This window comes from Ipomoea nil, unplaced genomic scaffold, assembly GCF_001879475.1.
Source record: "Ipomoea nil cultivar Tokyo-kokei standard unplaced genomic scaffold, Asagao_1.1 scaffold1262, whole genome shotgun sequence".
NCBI classification, from domain to species: domain Eukaryota; kingdom Viridiplantae; phylum Streptophyta; class Magnoliopsida; order Solanales; family Convolvulaceae; genus Ipomoea; species Ipomoea nil.
In genome coordinates, this window is record NW_017617690.1 from 678,894 (window position 1) to 693,448 (window position 14,555).

Sequence of the window (14,555 nt, forward strand, 5' to 3'; positions counted from 1 at the left end):
TAGCACTTACAAGGGTGGGTCTAGAAATCTTCGTCAGTAGGGGCGAAAGATTAAAAACAAATGAAATATTTTGAAAAAAATTACTTAGAGACCAAGTCATAACTGTTGTTAATTATTATATGATGAAAAATAAAAATACATCAAAATGAGATATAAAAAATTAAAACAAAATATGAAATATTATTAATTACATACAATAATTTGAATAAAAATCATATTATAAAACTCTCATATCACTATTAATATTAAAAAAATAAAAAGAAAAAAATACAATGTTACAAATAAAAATTCCACAAAATATGAAATATAATTAATTAGATAAAATAGTTTGAATAGAAAACATGTTAGGGTCTAGTTGGTTTAAAATTCAATGCCATATGTAGGGATGGTAGAAATCTCCACAGTGCCGGCCTGCCCATGTTGCTTCAAACAAATTAGCACATATTATTAGTGGTAGTGCTCTTTTGGATTTGCATGTAACATTTTTAGGGGTGCCACAAATGGTGCGACTCCTCCTCAATTTTAGGTGACGCAAATTTCCAATCTCTTTAGGAAGTCTAGAAAGACACTCACATCCTTCAAGGTCTAGAATTTTCAAGTTACCCAAATAGCAAATTGAATTAGGTAACTCTTCAACTTTGCTCTGACATAAATAAATCTTGCTTAGGTGACGCAAATTTCCAATCCCTGCTGGAAGTCTAGAAAGACACCCACATCCTACAAGATTTAGAATTTCCAAGTTATCCAAAAAGCAAATTGAATCAGGTAGCTCCTCAAATTTGGTCTGACTTAAATCAATCAATCTTAGGTGACGCAAATTTCCAATCCCTTCAGGAAGTCTAGAAAGACAATCACATCCTTCAAGTTGTAGATATTCCAAGTTATCCAAAGAGCAAATTGAATCAGGTAACTCCTCAACTTTGCTGAAATGTAAATCAATTGTTCTTAGGTGGTGCAAATTTACAATCTCTTCAGGAAGTCTAGAAACACACTCACATCCACTTAGATTTAGAGTTTCCAAGTTATCCAAAGAGCAAATTGAATCAGGTAACTCCTCAAATTTGGTCTGACTTAAATCAATTAATCTTAGGTGACGCAAATTTCCAGTCCCTTCAGGAGTCTAGAAAGGCACTCACATCCTGCAAGGTTTAGAATTTTCAAGTTATCCGAAGAGCAAATTGAATCAGGTAACTTCTCAACTTTGCTCTGATCTATATTAATCTCACTTAGGTGACACAAATTTTCAATCTCTTCAGGAAGTCTAGAAAGACACTTACATCCTTTAAGGTTTAAAACTTTCAAAATCAAACACTTTAAGCACAGAATCCACGCACCTTAAAAATGAAAACCATACACCTTAAGTTTGACTTAAACGAAAAAAAAAAGACAAAATTGTCACTGCGTTTTTGTTTAATCAATGTTAATTTTGGACATTGTTCTTTGACAAGATTAATGGCTCTCATCTCACCCCACGTTCGCACACGAGCACACCATCTGCATTTGATCCACACACACACACACACACACACACACACATATATATAACGAATCATGTGAAATAGAAGCCTTAGGTGAAAAATAGGATTTAATCACATTCATTGATTCATTCCTGATCAACAATCAGAATGAAGAGATTTTTTTTTTTTTAAATGTGGTCGCATTTTGGTAATCTTGTGAAATTAAGTTTTTTTTTCTTCTAGTGCATATTTTCCCTTCTTGCAGAGCACGTTGTTATGTCTTCCAAAGCACAATGTTGTCCCTTTGAAGTGAATATATTAATTGTTTGGCTTAGAGTGCATATAATTGAGTCTTCCTGAGCATATTATTGTGCCTTCGATCGTAGGTGTTATATATATACCTTTTTAAAGAACATTTGATCTTGAATGAATAACTAATTACTAATTTTAGTTGAATATTATGATCGTTTATGATTTGTGTTGATGACCATGCATTAAATTTAGTATTTTCAATAAGTATTTCATAATTTTCTACCTTACAATGCACATTTTTGTCTTTTTCAGAGTTCTAGTGTGCATTGTCACTTTTTCCAGAACACATTATTGTGCTTTCAAGCTTTAAGATCGTAGGTGTTATAATATACATACATACATACATACATACACACACATATATATATATATATATATATATATATATATATATATATATATATATATTTATTTATTTATTTATTTATTTAGGTTCTGGTGCGGTTAGGGTGCCCAGGTGCGGTTGTGCGGTTTAATTTGGGCCTTTCATCTCGCTTAAATCAACGTTCAGGATTATCAAAGTTTTTTAAAAAAACGCGGTGGCAATTTTGTAATTTTTGCATCTAGGTCAAAATTAAGGTGAGCGGATCTGTGATTAATGTGGGTGAGTTTTGTGCTTAATGTGCGTGTGTTTTGTGTTTAATGTGCGTGAATTTTGTGCTTAATGTGCGTGGGGTTGTGGTTATCGTGAGTAGTTGTTAAAACTTAAAGTCTGTGAGTTAATACTTAAAGTGCGTGGGTTTTGTGCTTAATGTGCGTGATGTTGTGCTTAATGTGCGTGAGTTTTGTACTTAATGTCGTGAGTTTTGTACTTAATGTCAGTAGTTGTTGAAATTTAAAGTCTGTGAGTTAATATTTAAAGTGCGTGAGTTTTGTACTTAATGTGCGTGAGGTTGTGCTTAATGTGTGTGAGTTTTGTACTTAATGTGCGTGAGTTTGTACTTAAGATCTAACACTTAAGGTGCGCCTTAGCTTATACTTCTTTGTTCCAGACACGCGTTTTTTTTTTTTTTAATTTTCATTGATTTGAGCCGTTGATCTAAATTTGATCAACTGCTCAGATTTAACCGCACAACCGCACAGGAAGCTATACCCGCACCTGAACCCTTCCCTATATATATATATATATATATATATATATATATATATATATGGTTGCGTTCACATCAGAGCAGTAATATATAGAGGAATGTGCGGACTGATAATGGGCACACGATCATGCACACAATTTAATACACATTAGCACACATTGAAAGTGAGTCACTTGGAGTTTGCGGATGATCTAATTAATGCTTTTCTGTCTAGGGGATGCTAATTCGGTTGACATATTCATGAGGGCATTGAATGAGCTGGAGAAAACTTCTGGATTGGCCATTAGTCCGAATAAATCCAATTGAGCTGAAGGCAAATCAATCCGGTACGCAGGTGTCAGCGGTATAATGACACCTCCAACAACGCATACCAGCGGTTAAGTGAGTTAACTCATTTGTTTTGTGAAACATTACTCTGCTTTTGGGTTACATTGTATTTGTTCTACAAAGAATCTCAAGACTTAGATATGGGTCTACTGGAAGCATGCATGGGCTACTCAAAATCCATTCTTTTGGAACAAAGATCACATTGCTAAACTCTCAAAAACCTCCCGACCTTTTAGTTCCCTTTGTTGTTGTGAGATAACCTTGTGCCATCCAAATTCTGATGAGCTCATCTACTTCTATTGTATAATCCTTGAGAAAGATAGCACAATATGAGACAGATTTGTTTTAGTGATTGACTCAACAATGGCTTGTGCAATCTTGATCTGGTCAAAAGGGTTTGAAACACAAACCCACACCCTTTCATGAAAATGAGTCTTTATCTGTTCATCGCCATAGACTAGTTGAGCAAGTGTAGTTTTGCCTATCCCTCCCTGCCCCACTATGGAAATGACAGAGGGACCATTTCTTGCTTCTTCTTTTTCTTCTCCACTACCATTCTTCAGCAACTCTCTTATTACATCACTGGCATCGGATTTCCGACCTTGAATCTCTGATGCCTCCACATCAAACGGAGTAGTGGCCACTCGTCTCTGTTCATGATCAGAGGCGTGTGTGTGTGTTACAGTAGACGGCGATGCATAAACAAAATTGAACTGATCTTTCTCTTTCGTAATCCCATCAAGTCTTGAATCAAGTTTTTTAATTTTCAGGGCGATGTCTCGATTCATAACATACCGTTTGAAATGGAAACAAGATGAGCTGAACCAGCTGCTTCTTGCTGGAGCTGCAGCAATCTGTTGTCTGCAAGTCTTGGATCTCTTCCACCCACAGCTTGACGCCCTTCTCCTTGAAGCTTCTCCTCTCTGCATCATCCAACACCTCCCTGATTTTCTTGAGCTTTGATGACAGGTTTTTCATCTCCTTCTCCACACCCAACACTGCTCTTAGCTCCTGGAATTGGTCGTTGATGATGATGAACAGCTGATCCACAACAACGGAGATGATAGCGTCGGTGGCCATGATTCACTGGATCTGTACTCTCTACTCTAGTGGACACTGAATTTTGCTTTTAGAGATAGATGAGATCAGATGACAAGCTTTGCTTTGCTTCTGTCTGTCTGTGTTGCTTTACATTGTACAGTAAAAAAGAAAATGTAATTTACTTTAATGAATTCAAAAAGGATTCCATGCTGAAGAAGTGAAGATGTCCTTGGAGAATGAAGATGCTCATGCTTTGATCATTGCAAAAATGAGGAATATAATATGAAGGTAAAGCTAAGTGCAGCAGAACTTTTGAAAAAGGTTTCCCATGCCTTTGATTTTATTAATGTGAAGGGTTGATGGCTGTTTATGGGAATTAGAGGCTGATGAGCCGGATTTATTGGACTTTAAGTTATAATTGTTATTTATTTTTTTAGAAAAAAAAAAATCAATCCCGCAGTTGGCCTGCGCCTGAGCCCGCATGAGACAAGTTAGGGTTACATAAACCCTAGCTCGTGAGCCTAGCGAACCAGTCCACAAAAGTTCGCTAGAATTTAGGTTTGTTGTGAAGCAAGTCGATCTGCTTTGACACCCCTACCCATAGGGGTCAATTCAATGTCTTTGTTTTGTTGACACTTTACAGCTCAGTAAGCATTCATTTCTCCTATCTCATTGCTAGTTGGGGAATTTTATTTGGACTTTGCTGGTTCTCTACTTAGATAAGGACAACATGCTAGCTTGTGTTTAATATATTATATGATAAATTTTTGCAATAGTGAATAAAAATGATAATTCACCTTTTTTTCTAATAGGTTAGACAGAAAATTGGAGTCATAGTATTGATTGATTTGTGGGTATTACTACAAAGAGAATGTAGGGTTGGACTGTGGAAAAGTTTAAAAAAATATAGAGTTAATGCCATTTTTGGTCCTAAACTTATTGGGGTGTCGACAGTTTTCATCCTCCATAATAAAAATTGCCAATTTGTAGCCACACTTATTGATCGTATGACACTTTTAGTCCTTCGTCTAATATCTCGTTAGTTGACCGTCTAAATGAGGGGTATTTCTGTCATTTCAACTTATTCTTTTGATCATATGCATAAATGACATTGTTTTGTTGGTCCCGCACTGACGAAGAGGTTGAGAAGCGAGCGTGGAATCGAAGCAAAGGCAAAGACGACGACGCAACCATCTGTTCCTCGTCGTTCGATGGGCTGTTCAAATGAAATCGTTGCGACGCTCGTCCAAAAGGGTTTGGCGATGACCTCGAAGATCTCAGTAGCGATGAAGGCGATAATCGATGATGACCTCGAAGATCTCAGTAGCGATGAAGGCGGTAATCGATAATGACCTCGAAGATCTCAGCAGTTCGTAGACCCCAACAACCCAGATTGGATTGCGATCAGCCATATGTTTGCGATCGGTCAAAGAATCGTCCGATCATGCGAATTGCGGTGCCTATGGAATTTCTTAGGGCGGAGCTTCAATCGGTGCTGCGTCTAGAAGGGGAATTGCAGGTTGGATCTCTGAATCATAGAAGTGTCCTCATGCGATTCTCTCTAGAAGAGGATTGTAGGAGGGTTCGGCTGCAAAGTCAAGCAATGGTGGATGGAAAGCCATTTTTGGTTCGCGAAGTGGACACCAGAGGGGGGAGACAACAGAGATTCGTGAATTTTAGCAGATTAGCTCCTCAAATTGTAAGGTATGAATTGATGAATTCTATCTCAAAATAAAGCCTGAAGAAGAAGACTAGTTGAAATGACTAACAGGATGGCTTCGAAGCCAGCTAGGGGCTTGTGGAGGTGGGAGGAAGCGGAGGACAACGAGGTGGAGATCGGGCTCAGAGGAGTGGAAGGTGTCATAGAGCCAGCAGCAGAGGTTGTTTTCGCCGGTGTTGGAGTCCGGTTGGCGGAGGTGATCGGAGATTTGGGTTGCGATCTCGGAGTCATGGAGGAGGGGGAACGCTGGTGTCTTGGAGGAGGAGAGTGACGGCGGGGTGTAGGAGATGATGGAGGTGAGGGCTTTGATGGCGGTGGGCTGCGATCTCGGAGTCTACTGTTGTTTATTGTTTTTTCCGCTAAGCTAAAGGGATCCAGTTTATTAAGCAACACTGGCTTAGGCCATTTGCAGGGCGTTTGGTTGGAGGGATTTTAAATTCTCTTCCCACTTAATTCCCACCTAATTCCAAAGGCCATTAAATTCCGTAGTTTGGTTGGAGGGAATTACAATTCCATGGAATTGCAATTCCCCCATTTTCTTGGAATTAAAATCCCATGTCCCCCCGGGATTTTAATTCTTGGGAAAAAAAGATAATGATGAGTCAAAATTACTCCTTCCTTTTTTTAACTTAAAATTAATGTCTAACAACAATAATGGACATTTTTTACTTTATACTACTTATTCCCTTTCAATTCCCATGTATACCAAACATTGGAATTGAAATTCCCAGTAATTCTATTCCTGTCAACCAAACACTAGAATTTAAATTCCCACTTTATTCCCAGTAATTCAACTCCCATGGAATTACAATTCCTTTCCTACATAATTCCCCCCTCCAACCAAACGCCCTGTTGGTTCTTGTTCTTGATTCTTGAAAAAACAATGTGGTGTAGTTTCTTGTTTCGCTTGAACACAGGTTGATTCAACGGATTGATCTTCTCGTGAAAATGAAGGGTAAAAACGAGCATTGACTAATACGATTAGAAGAACACAAAAAGACAGCTTTGCCCTTCTATTTCACGGTCAACAGACGGTTTCATTGACGGAGGACTAAAAGTGTCCAATGACCAATAAGCGTGGCTGCAAATTGGTAATTTTTATTATGTAGGATGAAAAATGTCCATACCCCAATAAGTCTAGGACCAAAAATGACAATAACTCAAAAATATAATAAAAAAGTGTTGACTCTTGTGAGAGGGGTTTAGGCTTCATAAGAGTTGTTTATAGATAATGTCATGTTGAAACTCAACTAGATTACTCATCTTGCACGTAAGTTAATTTGATTTGTGTTCTTTTGCAAAGTTTAAAATTTATAAGTTAATATATGAGACTTGCATTGCATATCTTTCAAATTACTTTTTAATAATAAAGTGAACTACTTTAATAAATTTAAAAACATTTTTAAAGATAATGCCTATCTAATTGTTATCAGTTAAAATGCAAATTAATATTCATTCATCATCACCAATCTTAAGGTATATTTGAAAATTATATTTGAAAATTTGAAAAATGACTTTCAAAAGTCATATTTCAAAATTCACCATACCAAATATAGTATTTAGTGGCAATTTATATGATGTTTAGCGACGGTTACAAATTGTCACTATTGTATTCCCCGACAATTATTGAACCGTGACTAAATAGTGTCTCGCGAAGGATTTAGCCGTTATTTTCTACAACCGCATAAATTAATGAAAAACTTATTTCATGGCGCTATTGAGTGCAATTAGCAACGATTTTAAAACCGTTGCTAATATTTACTTTAAACTTTAGCGGCGATTTTAATATTTATTTAATATTTACTTTAAATTTTAGCGGCAGTTATTAAGTGTCGCTAGTAAAAGAATACTCTTTAATTTTAGTATTATTAGTAGCGATTTTATAACTGTCGCTAAAATATATTTTTGTTTTCTTGTAGCATTTTCTCATCTAATAGCGATTGTTCTTAATTGCTACTAAAATTTGTATGATACTTTTTGTTATATATTTTTGTAATTGTCATTAAATTACTTTTTGTTATAAATCTCTACTTTCAAATGTGCATTGCAAACACAAATAAATACACATTTTCCATGAGTGTGGCTCAGTCTATGCCTACATTTTTCATGAGTGTTTTTTTGCTGCCTGAGACAGTCTGTTTATCTATTGAGCGAACCATGAATAAATTATGGTGGAGAGGTGGTGCAGACCGGGGAATACATTTGAAGGCTTGGGATACATTATGCATCCCTAAGAAATTTGGTGGTTTGGGGTTTATAGAGTTGCGTGCATTTAATTTGGCTATGCTAGGGAAACAGGCATGGCGGTTCCTTACTGAATACTGACCCAACCACTCTGACAGTAAGAATTTATAAGGCTCGATATTATCCTACAACCAATTTTGTTGACGCGACTGTAGGAAATTGCCCAAGTTTTTGTTGGAGAATATTATGGCTGCGCATGATCTAGTATGCTCAAGAATTGGAAACGAATAGACAACATTAATATGGGGACACCCTTGGCTACCAGAGAACTCAGACTTTTAGTTCAAACACTTATGCGGGAAGCATTAGTGGCTGGCCTAATTGATCAACAAACAAAGACAAAGACCTGGGATCCGAATATTCTATCTGATCTTATCGCTATGATCCTGTTAGCCCGGATTATGAAGACTCATGGTATTGGATGGGAGACCCAAAAGGGATATACACGGTAAAAAATGCCTATAGTCGCATTGTTGGTGATTTTGTTAATAACCCTAGGTGCTTTTGATAAATGGGTTACAATGTGGAAATTGAAGATACCACCTAAATGAAAGACATTTTTATGGAGAGCTATATGTAATATACTTCCCACCACTGATAATCTGATTATAAAGAGGGTAGAGGTAGATCCTATATGCCCAATGTGTGGGTTGGCACATGAGGATGTTATGTATACTCTAAATTATTGTGATTATTCTAGGATGGTTTGGAATGTTTCAGAATTACCTATCACAAATATTATGACTCATTCTTTACCATCATGGCTTATGGGTATGTTAAACACCTTGACAGACGAACAATGTGGCGTTGCGATTGGAGTGATGTACTACTTATCGCAAGCTCGCAACTCGGCGGTTTGGGAGAGGGCTTTACCGCGACCTGGGTAGACTTGGAGAAGGGCAACAATGGCCGAGAACACGTACAGGCGTTTGCACCGCCGACAGCAACAGCCGACGCAAATGACGATTCCCACGGGCGTGACACACACTAGGCTGAGATGCTTCTTCGATGCTGGTTACAAACAGCCCATGGGAGAAGCAACGTACGGAATGGTGTTGCTAGGCCACGATGGATCGTTTGTAGCGGCAAAATGTGGCAAGCTACCCGAAGCTTTCTCACCCCTTATGGCAGAGGCACTGGCTTGCAAGGAAGCTCTTTCAATGGCTCAAGGAGCACAATACACTGGCGGTCGATCTTCTAACGGATTGCATGGAACTACGGAACGCCGTATACTCAGGCTCTACGACGACTTTGTCCTACGTTGGGGTGATTGCTGACCAATGTAGGGCGTCTTTATCATTATTTATTCACTATTCTTTGAATTATATTTCTAGAACTTTAAATTTACATGCACATGCTTTAGCTTCTTTAGCTTTCGATCAGGATCAGTCTATGTATTGGGACTCTGTCCCTCCTGACTCTATTGCTATGTTCATTCAGTAATATACCAATGTTATTTGGCTTTCAAAAAATACACATTTAATTTAAAAGAAAATCAAATGTAACTTGTATTGCCAAAATGCCAAGTACTAATATTTTACAATATTGAAGTAAGTTACATATTAAAAAAAAGTTCAATTGTAAATAATAATTGTCAAATAATAAAATTTAACAATATTCAAGCAAAATAGTCTACTTATTAATTAAATTTCATTATGACTAAAAAATATGTGTTATATGAAAAATATAACACAACATTTTAGTTCATTCAAAATGATGCTATCATGCAAGAGATTTTCTGTTCACACTCAATGACTTGGATATTGGTCTAATTCAAAGGAACAAGACATCAATATGCTGCCAAATAAAGCTTTGCCTCTCAAGTAAACTTTGGGCATTCAAGAAAATGAGGGGAAAAAAGGCAATGAACTACCTCCCTTCCTTGTCCTTTGTTTCCTTTGTTCTTCCCAAAAGGTTGAATCCCCAACCCCAAGGGCCCCGGCCCGACAGAATTCCTTTGTTCTCCTAAGCATTAATTAATGACTTAAAAATTGCCTTGCTCAGTTTCCATGCTCTGTGATTACTATTCTCATAATGTCTTTGTATTAACTTATTCTACCTAAAAGATAGCAAAGTTAAGCAATCTAGTTTAGTTAAACTTATTACATGTATATACAGTTATATTAATATATAAGGCATACCAGGCCCAATTGCACCATGGCTCAACATGCAAGAAACACAGAAGGCTGTAAAGATCTTGCACATTATTCTGCAGCAATTAGTGAGGACATCATTAACTAAATTAGATATCGAGAACTATCTAAAAAGTATTATATTTCTCACGTGAGACGGTCATGCAGAGAAATTAATATATGCAACAAAAAAAAAGTTAAAGAGAAAAAGAAGTAATAACAAAGAAAACTCACTCCCCGCTCTCTGGGTGTTTCCAATGCAGAAGGAAATTCTGCAGTTACTTCACTAGAGAAAATGTTCACCTAAATTGTAAGACCCCTCCAGTTGAGAAGCTTGGCCAGCAAATTAAATTCCCAATACCTTACACTGCTTCCTCCAAATCTCGGTCATCTGCTGCATTTACTGAGAAGATTGGACTGGAATCTTCAATCAATTCCATCTGCTTCCTCCCCTCAGATCCCCTTGGAGTTACTAATTACTTCAACTTCCCCATCTATCTATCCCCTTGGAGTTACTCACAACACTCGCTCAAACACTTCAACTACGTACAAATTAAAGCTGCAGATGAGTTATTAGCTTCACCATACCTTCAGATGCAAATATCCGATCCCTTCTGGAAGTCTAGAAAGACACTCACATCAATGAAGATATAGAGTTTGCAAGTTATCCAAAGAGCTAATTGAATCAGGTAACTCCTCTACTTTGCTCCAACGTAAATCGATCTTGTTGAGGTGTTGCAAATTTACAATCCCTTCAGGCAGTCTAGAAAGACGCTCACATCTATGAAGATCTAGAATCTGCAAGTTATCCAAAGAGCAAATTGAATCAGGTAACTCCTCTACTTTGGTATAACTTAAATCAATCTTGCGTAAGTGACGCAAATTTCCAATCCCTTCAGGTAGTCTCGAAAGACAGTCACATCCTTGAAGGTCTAGAATTTCAAAGTTATCCAAAGAGCAAATTGAATCAGGTAACTCCTCTATTTTGGTCCAACGTAAATCAATCTTGCGTAGGTGACGCAAATTTCCAATCCCTTCAGGTAGTCTAGAAAGACGCTTACATCTTTTAAGATCTAGAATTTGCAAGTTATCCAAAGAGCAAATTGAATCAGGTAACTCCTCTACTTTACTCCTATGTAAATCAATCTTGATTAGGTGACGCAAATTTCCAATCCGTTGAGGTAGTCTAGAAAGACAGCCACATCCTCTAAGATTTAGAGTTTGCAAGTTATCCAAAGAGCAAATTGAATCAGGTAACTCCTCTACTATGGTATAACTTAAATCAATCTTGCTTAGGTGACACAAATTTCCAATCCTTTCAGGAAGTCTAGAAAGACACTCACATCTTTCAAGATTTAGGGTTTGCAAGTTATCCAAAGAGCAAATTGAATCAGGTAACTCTTTTACTTTGCTCCGTTTTAAATTAATGTACCTTAGATGAATCAAATTTCCTATCTCCTTTGGGAGTTCCGACAACTTACAACCATACAATCCCAATACTCTCACAGATTTTAGAGCATTGAACATATTTGGAGTAAGTTGTTCTTGAGAAAGGTATTTAGCAAAAAAACTGCGAAGTTTTCCAACAACATCACAAATGGAAGCAGGGTCCAAAGGTTTTCCAGTTTTCTGCCATGACAAATGACGGTGATTTTCAAGTTTCACCTCATCCTCATGCGGGCTAATACTGTAGCATTCGTTTTTGGTAATAAACTCGGCAAAATCATGCACTATGTCATGCATTTTGCAATATATGATGATGTTGGAATCTCTGCCATGTTTCTTCAAATCTTGGAAAAAAGAACGCATTGCTAAATTTCGAAAAACATCCCAACCTTTTAGTTCCATCTGATTCTGATCACCTCTTCCATTTTTTGTTGTGAGATAACCTTGTGCCATCCAAATTCTGATGAGGTCTTCTACATGTATTTCATAATCCTTGGGAAAGACAGCACAATACGAGAAACATCGCTTCATCTGTGGGGTTAGATCATCATAGCTTAGATACAAATGAGGAAAGAGATCTGTTTCCACTTCCTCCATCTCCCAGATTTTACTATCAAAAACATGTTGCCACTCCTCCTCAGTGTGTTTGTAACGTAGCAGGCTTCCCATGACCGTAACCGCAAGGGGTAGTCCTTTGCACTTTTGAGCAATTTTCTGACCAATTTCTTTCAGTTTCTTAGAAACCTCCTCCGTTCTCTCGGAAAATGCTATCCTACTAAGCAACAACCAAGCATCTGAGTCGGATATGAGCTGCACCGGATGCAGATGCACACTTCCCATCATTCTTGCAACTCTCTCACTCCTTGAGGTTACCAAGATTATACTACCAGGGACTCCAACCTTGAGGAGACAGTTCTTAAATGGCGCCCACTTTGCATTCTCCTCTGTCCACACATCATCCAACACAAGTAGGAACCTGTAGGGAAATATAAACAATATAAACACTCAGATATAATAATATATATATAGCATTATTTTAACAGGTTGAACCTAACCTTTTCTGAGATAAAGTGGTTTGGATTTTTTCCAGTAACATTTGCAATTGAAAGAGATCTGTGGAGCTTTTAGTGGTTGACTCAACAATGGCTTTTGCAATCTTGATCTCGTCAAAAGTGTCTGAAACACAAACCCACACCCTTTCATCAAAATGAGCTTTTATCTGTTCATCACCATAGACTAGTTGAGCAAGGGTAGTTTTCCCTATCCCTCCCGCGCCCACTATGGAAATGACTACAGGACCAGGGGGGCCATTATTATTATTAATCTCCAACAACTTGCTTATTAAAGCACTGGCATCTGATTCCCGACCTTGAATCTCTGATTCATCCACAAACGAAACACTGCTAACTCGCTTAGTTTGTGTGCGCTCTACAGATGCATGATCAAATCTGAACTGATCTTTCTCTTTCGTAATCCGATCAAGTCTGGAATCAAGTTCCTTTATTTTCTTGGCGATGTCACGATACATAACAATCCTTTTGAAATGGAAACAAGAAGGCAGGAAAGAGCTACAGCTTCCTGCAGCTGGAGCTGCTGCAACCTCCATCTGTTGTCTGCGAGTTCTGGTGTTCCACTGGTCAAGAACATCTTCCACATCGTAGCACAAGTCTTGGATCTCTTCCACCCACAGCTTGACGCCCTTTTCCTTGAAGCTTCTCCTTTCTGCATCATCCAACACCGCCCTGATTTTGTTGAGCTTTGATTGGAGGTGTTTGATCTCCTTCTCCACACCGAGCGCTGCTCTTAGCTCCTGGGCTTGGTCCTTGATGATGATGGACAGCTGATCCATAACAATGGAGATGATAGCGTCGGCCATTGTTCACTCTGTACTCGATCTGTAGCAGTGGAGACTGGAAGAGTTTTAGAGATAGATGAGATGATAAGGTTTAATTGGTTTGCTTTGCTTTGCTTGTGTCTGTCTGTTGCTATCATATATCATTCCTATGCTTACATACAAAGTGTAATATAATATAAAGTTACAAAAATGTAATTTACTTTATTTTAATGAATTCAAAGTGTAATATACTACTACCGCAATATACTTCCCCGTATTTGTTTATGCATATTGTACTGGCCTAGCTAGATCATGTTTAGTAACATAGTTAGCTTATCAGTTAATTTTGATTTGTTTGATTATTATTAACTATTTTACTTAGTTAAACAGCCTATTATAAGTGTTTGGTTAATCAGTTTTTTGTAATAGTTTATTGCACTATAACGCTAAATTTTAAAAAGTTACTCGCTAATCTAACAAAAGCAACTTTGTAACAACTAATTTACCAAAATCATTCCACATTACAACTAGTTAATGCTATCAACTAGTCAGACCTGCTAACTCAATCCGCTAACCGCTATCAGCTAACACCTATTTGCCAAACACCCTCATAGTATTGCCAGTATCTACAAATACAATACAAATACAAATCTAAGAGCATCCATATCATTTCAAACATTTTCAGAGTTTTTTAAGCTTCATCTAAAAAAAGAGAAAGAGGGCAAGAAAAAAGGAGAAGAAAAATAAATAAATAAATAAATAAATTTAACAGCCTCAAGATGAAAAGTAAAAAAAAAAAAAAAAGCTTAAAACTGAAACAAAAACACGCCCAGTAGGCACGTGCCGCACGCGCCTACCAGGCGTGCTGGCTGCGCTTCACGCGCAACAACTTAATGCCTTCCCTCTTTTCTCTCAAATGGTGGATCCCACAAAAATACTACATTTGCAGGA

General features: G+C 37.5%; 2 protein-coding genes and 1 long non-coding RNA gene across 3 annotated transcripts; all 3 read right to left on the reverse strand.

Moving 5' to 3' along the window:
- Positions 1-367: 367 nt before the first annotated feature.
- On the reverse strand, positions 368-4,267 carry LOC109184431 (putative disease resistance protein RGA3). Its single transcript, XM_019334433.1, has 3 exons — positions 3,983-4,267; positions 3,598-3,837; positions 368-1,120 (listed from the first exon to the last, which is right to left on the reverse strand). The coding sequence occupies exons 1-3, from the start codon at positions 4,265-4,267 to the stop codon at positions 368-370; spliced, it is 1,278 nt and encodes a 425-aa protein (XP_019189978.1).
- A 5,661-nt stretch (positions 4,268-9,928) lies between these two features.
- LOC109184480 lies at positions 9,929-11,259 on the reverse strand. Its single transcript, XR_002054784.1, has 3 exons — positions 10,559-11,259; positions 10,334-10,401; positions 9,929-10,251 (listed from the first exon to the last, which is right to left on the reverse strand). It is a non-coding gene; the product is annotated as an uncharacterized LOC109184480 (long non-coding RNA).
- A 45-nt stretch (positions 11,260-11,304) lies between these two features.
- LOC109184432 (disease resistance protein RGA2-like) lies at positions 11,305-13,646 on the reverse strand. The gene is made up of 3 exons (XM_019334434.1): positions 12,826-13,646; positions 11,450-12,746; positions 11,305-11,397 (listed from the first exon to the last, which is right to left on the reverse strand). The coding sequence occupies exons 1-3, from the start codon at positions 13,644-13,646 to the stop codon at positions 11,305-11,307; spliced, it is 2,211 nt and encodes a 736-aa protein (XP_019189979.1).
- Positions 13,647-14,555: the final 909 nt, after the last annotated feature.

Coding starts and splice junctions, on each gene's coding strand:
- LOC109184431 (XM_019334433.1), bottom strand. CDS start 4,267: ATGGCCACCGACGCTATCATCTCCGTTGTTGTGGATCAGCTGTTCATC. Junction 3,838..3,982: donor TCTTGTTTCCATTTCAAACG/GTATGTTATGAA, acceptor GATCATGAACAG/AGACGAGTGGCCACTACTCC. Junction 1,121..3,597: donor ATTTTCATGAAAGGGTGTGG/GTTTGTGTTTCA, acceptor GTGCCTTTCTAG/ACTCCTGAAGGGACTGGAAA.
- LOC109184432 (XM_019334434.1), bottom strand. CDS start 13,646: ATGGCCGACGCTATCATCTCCATTGTTATGGATCAGCTGTCCATCATC. Junction 12,747..12,825: donor ACCACTTTATCTCAGAAAAG/GTTAGGTTCAAC, acceptor ATTTCCCTACAG/GTTCCTACTTGTGTTGGATG. Junction 11,398..11,449: donor TTGATTTACATAGGAGTAAA/GTAGAGGAGTTA, acceptor TGCAAATTCTAG/ATCTTAAAAGATGTAAGCGT.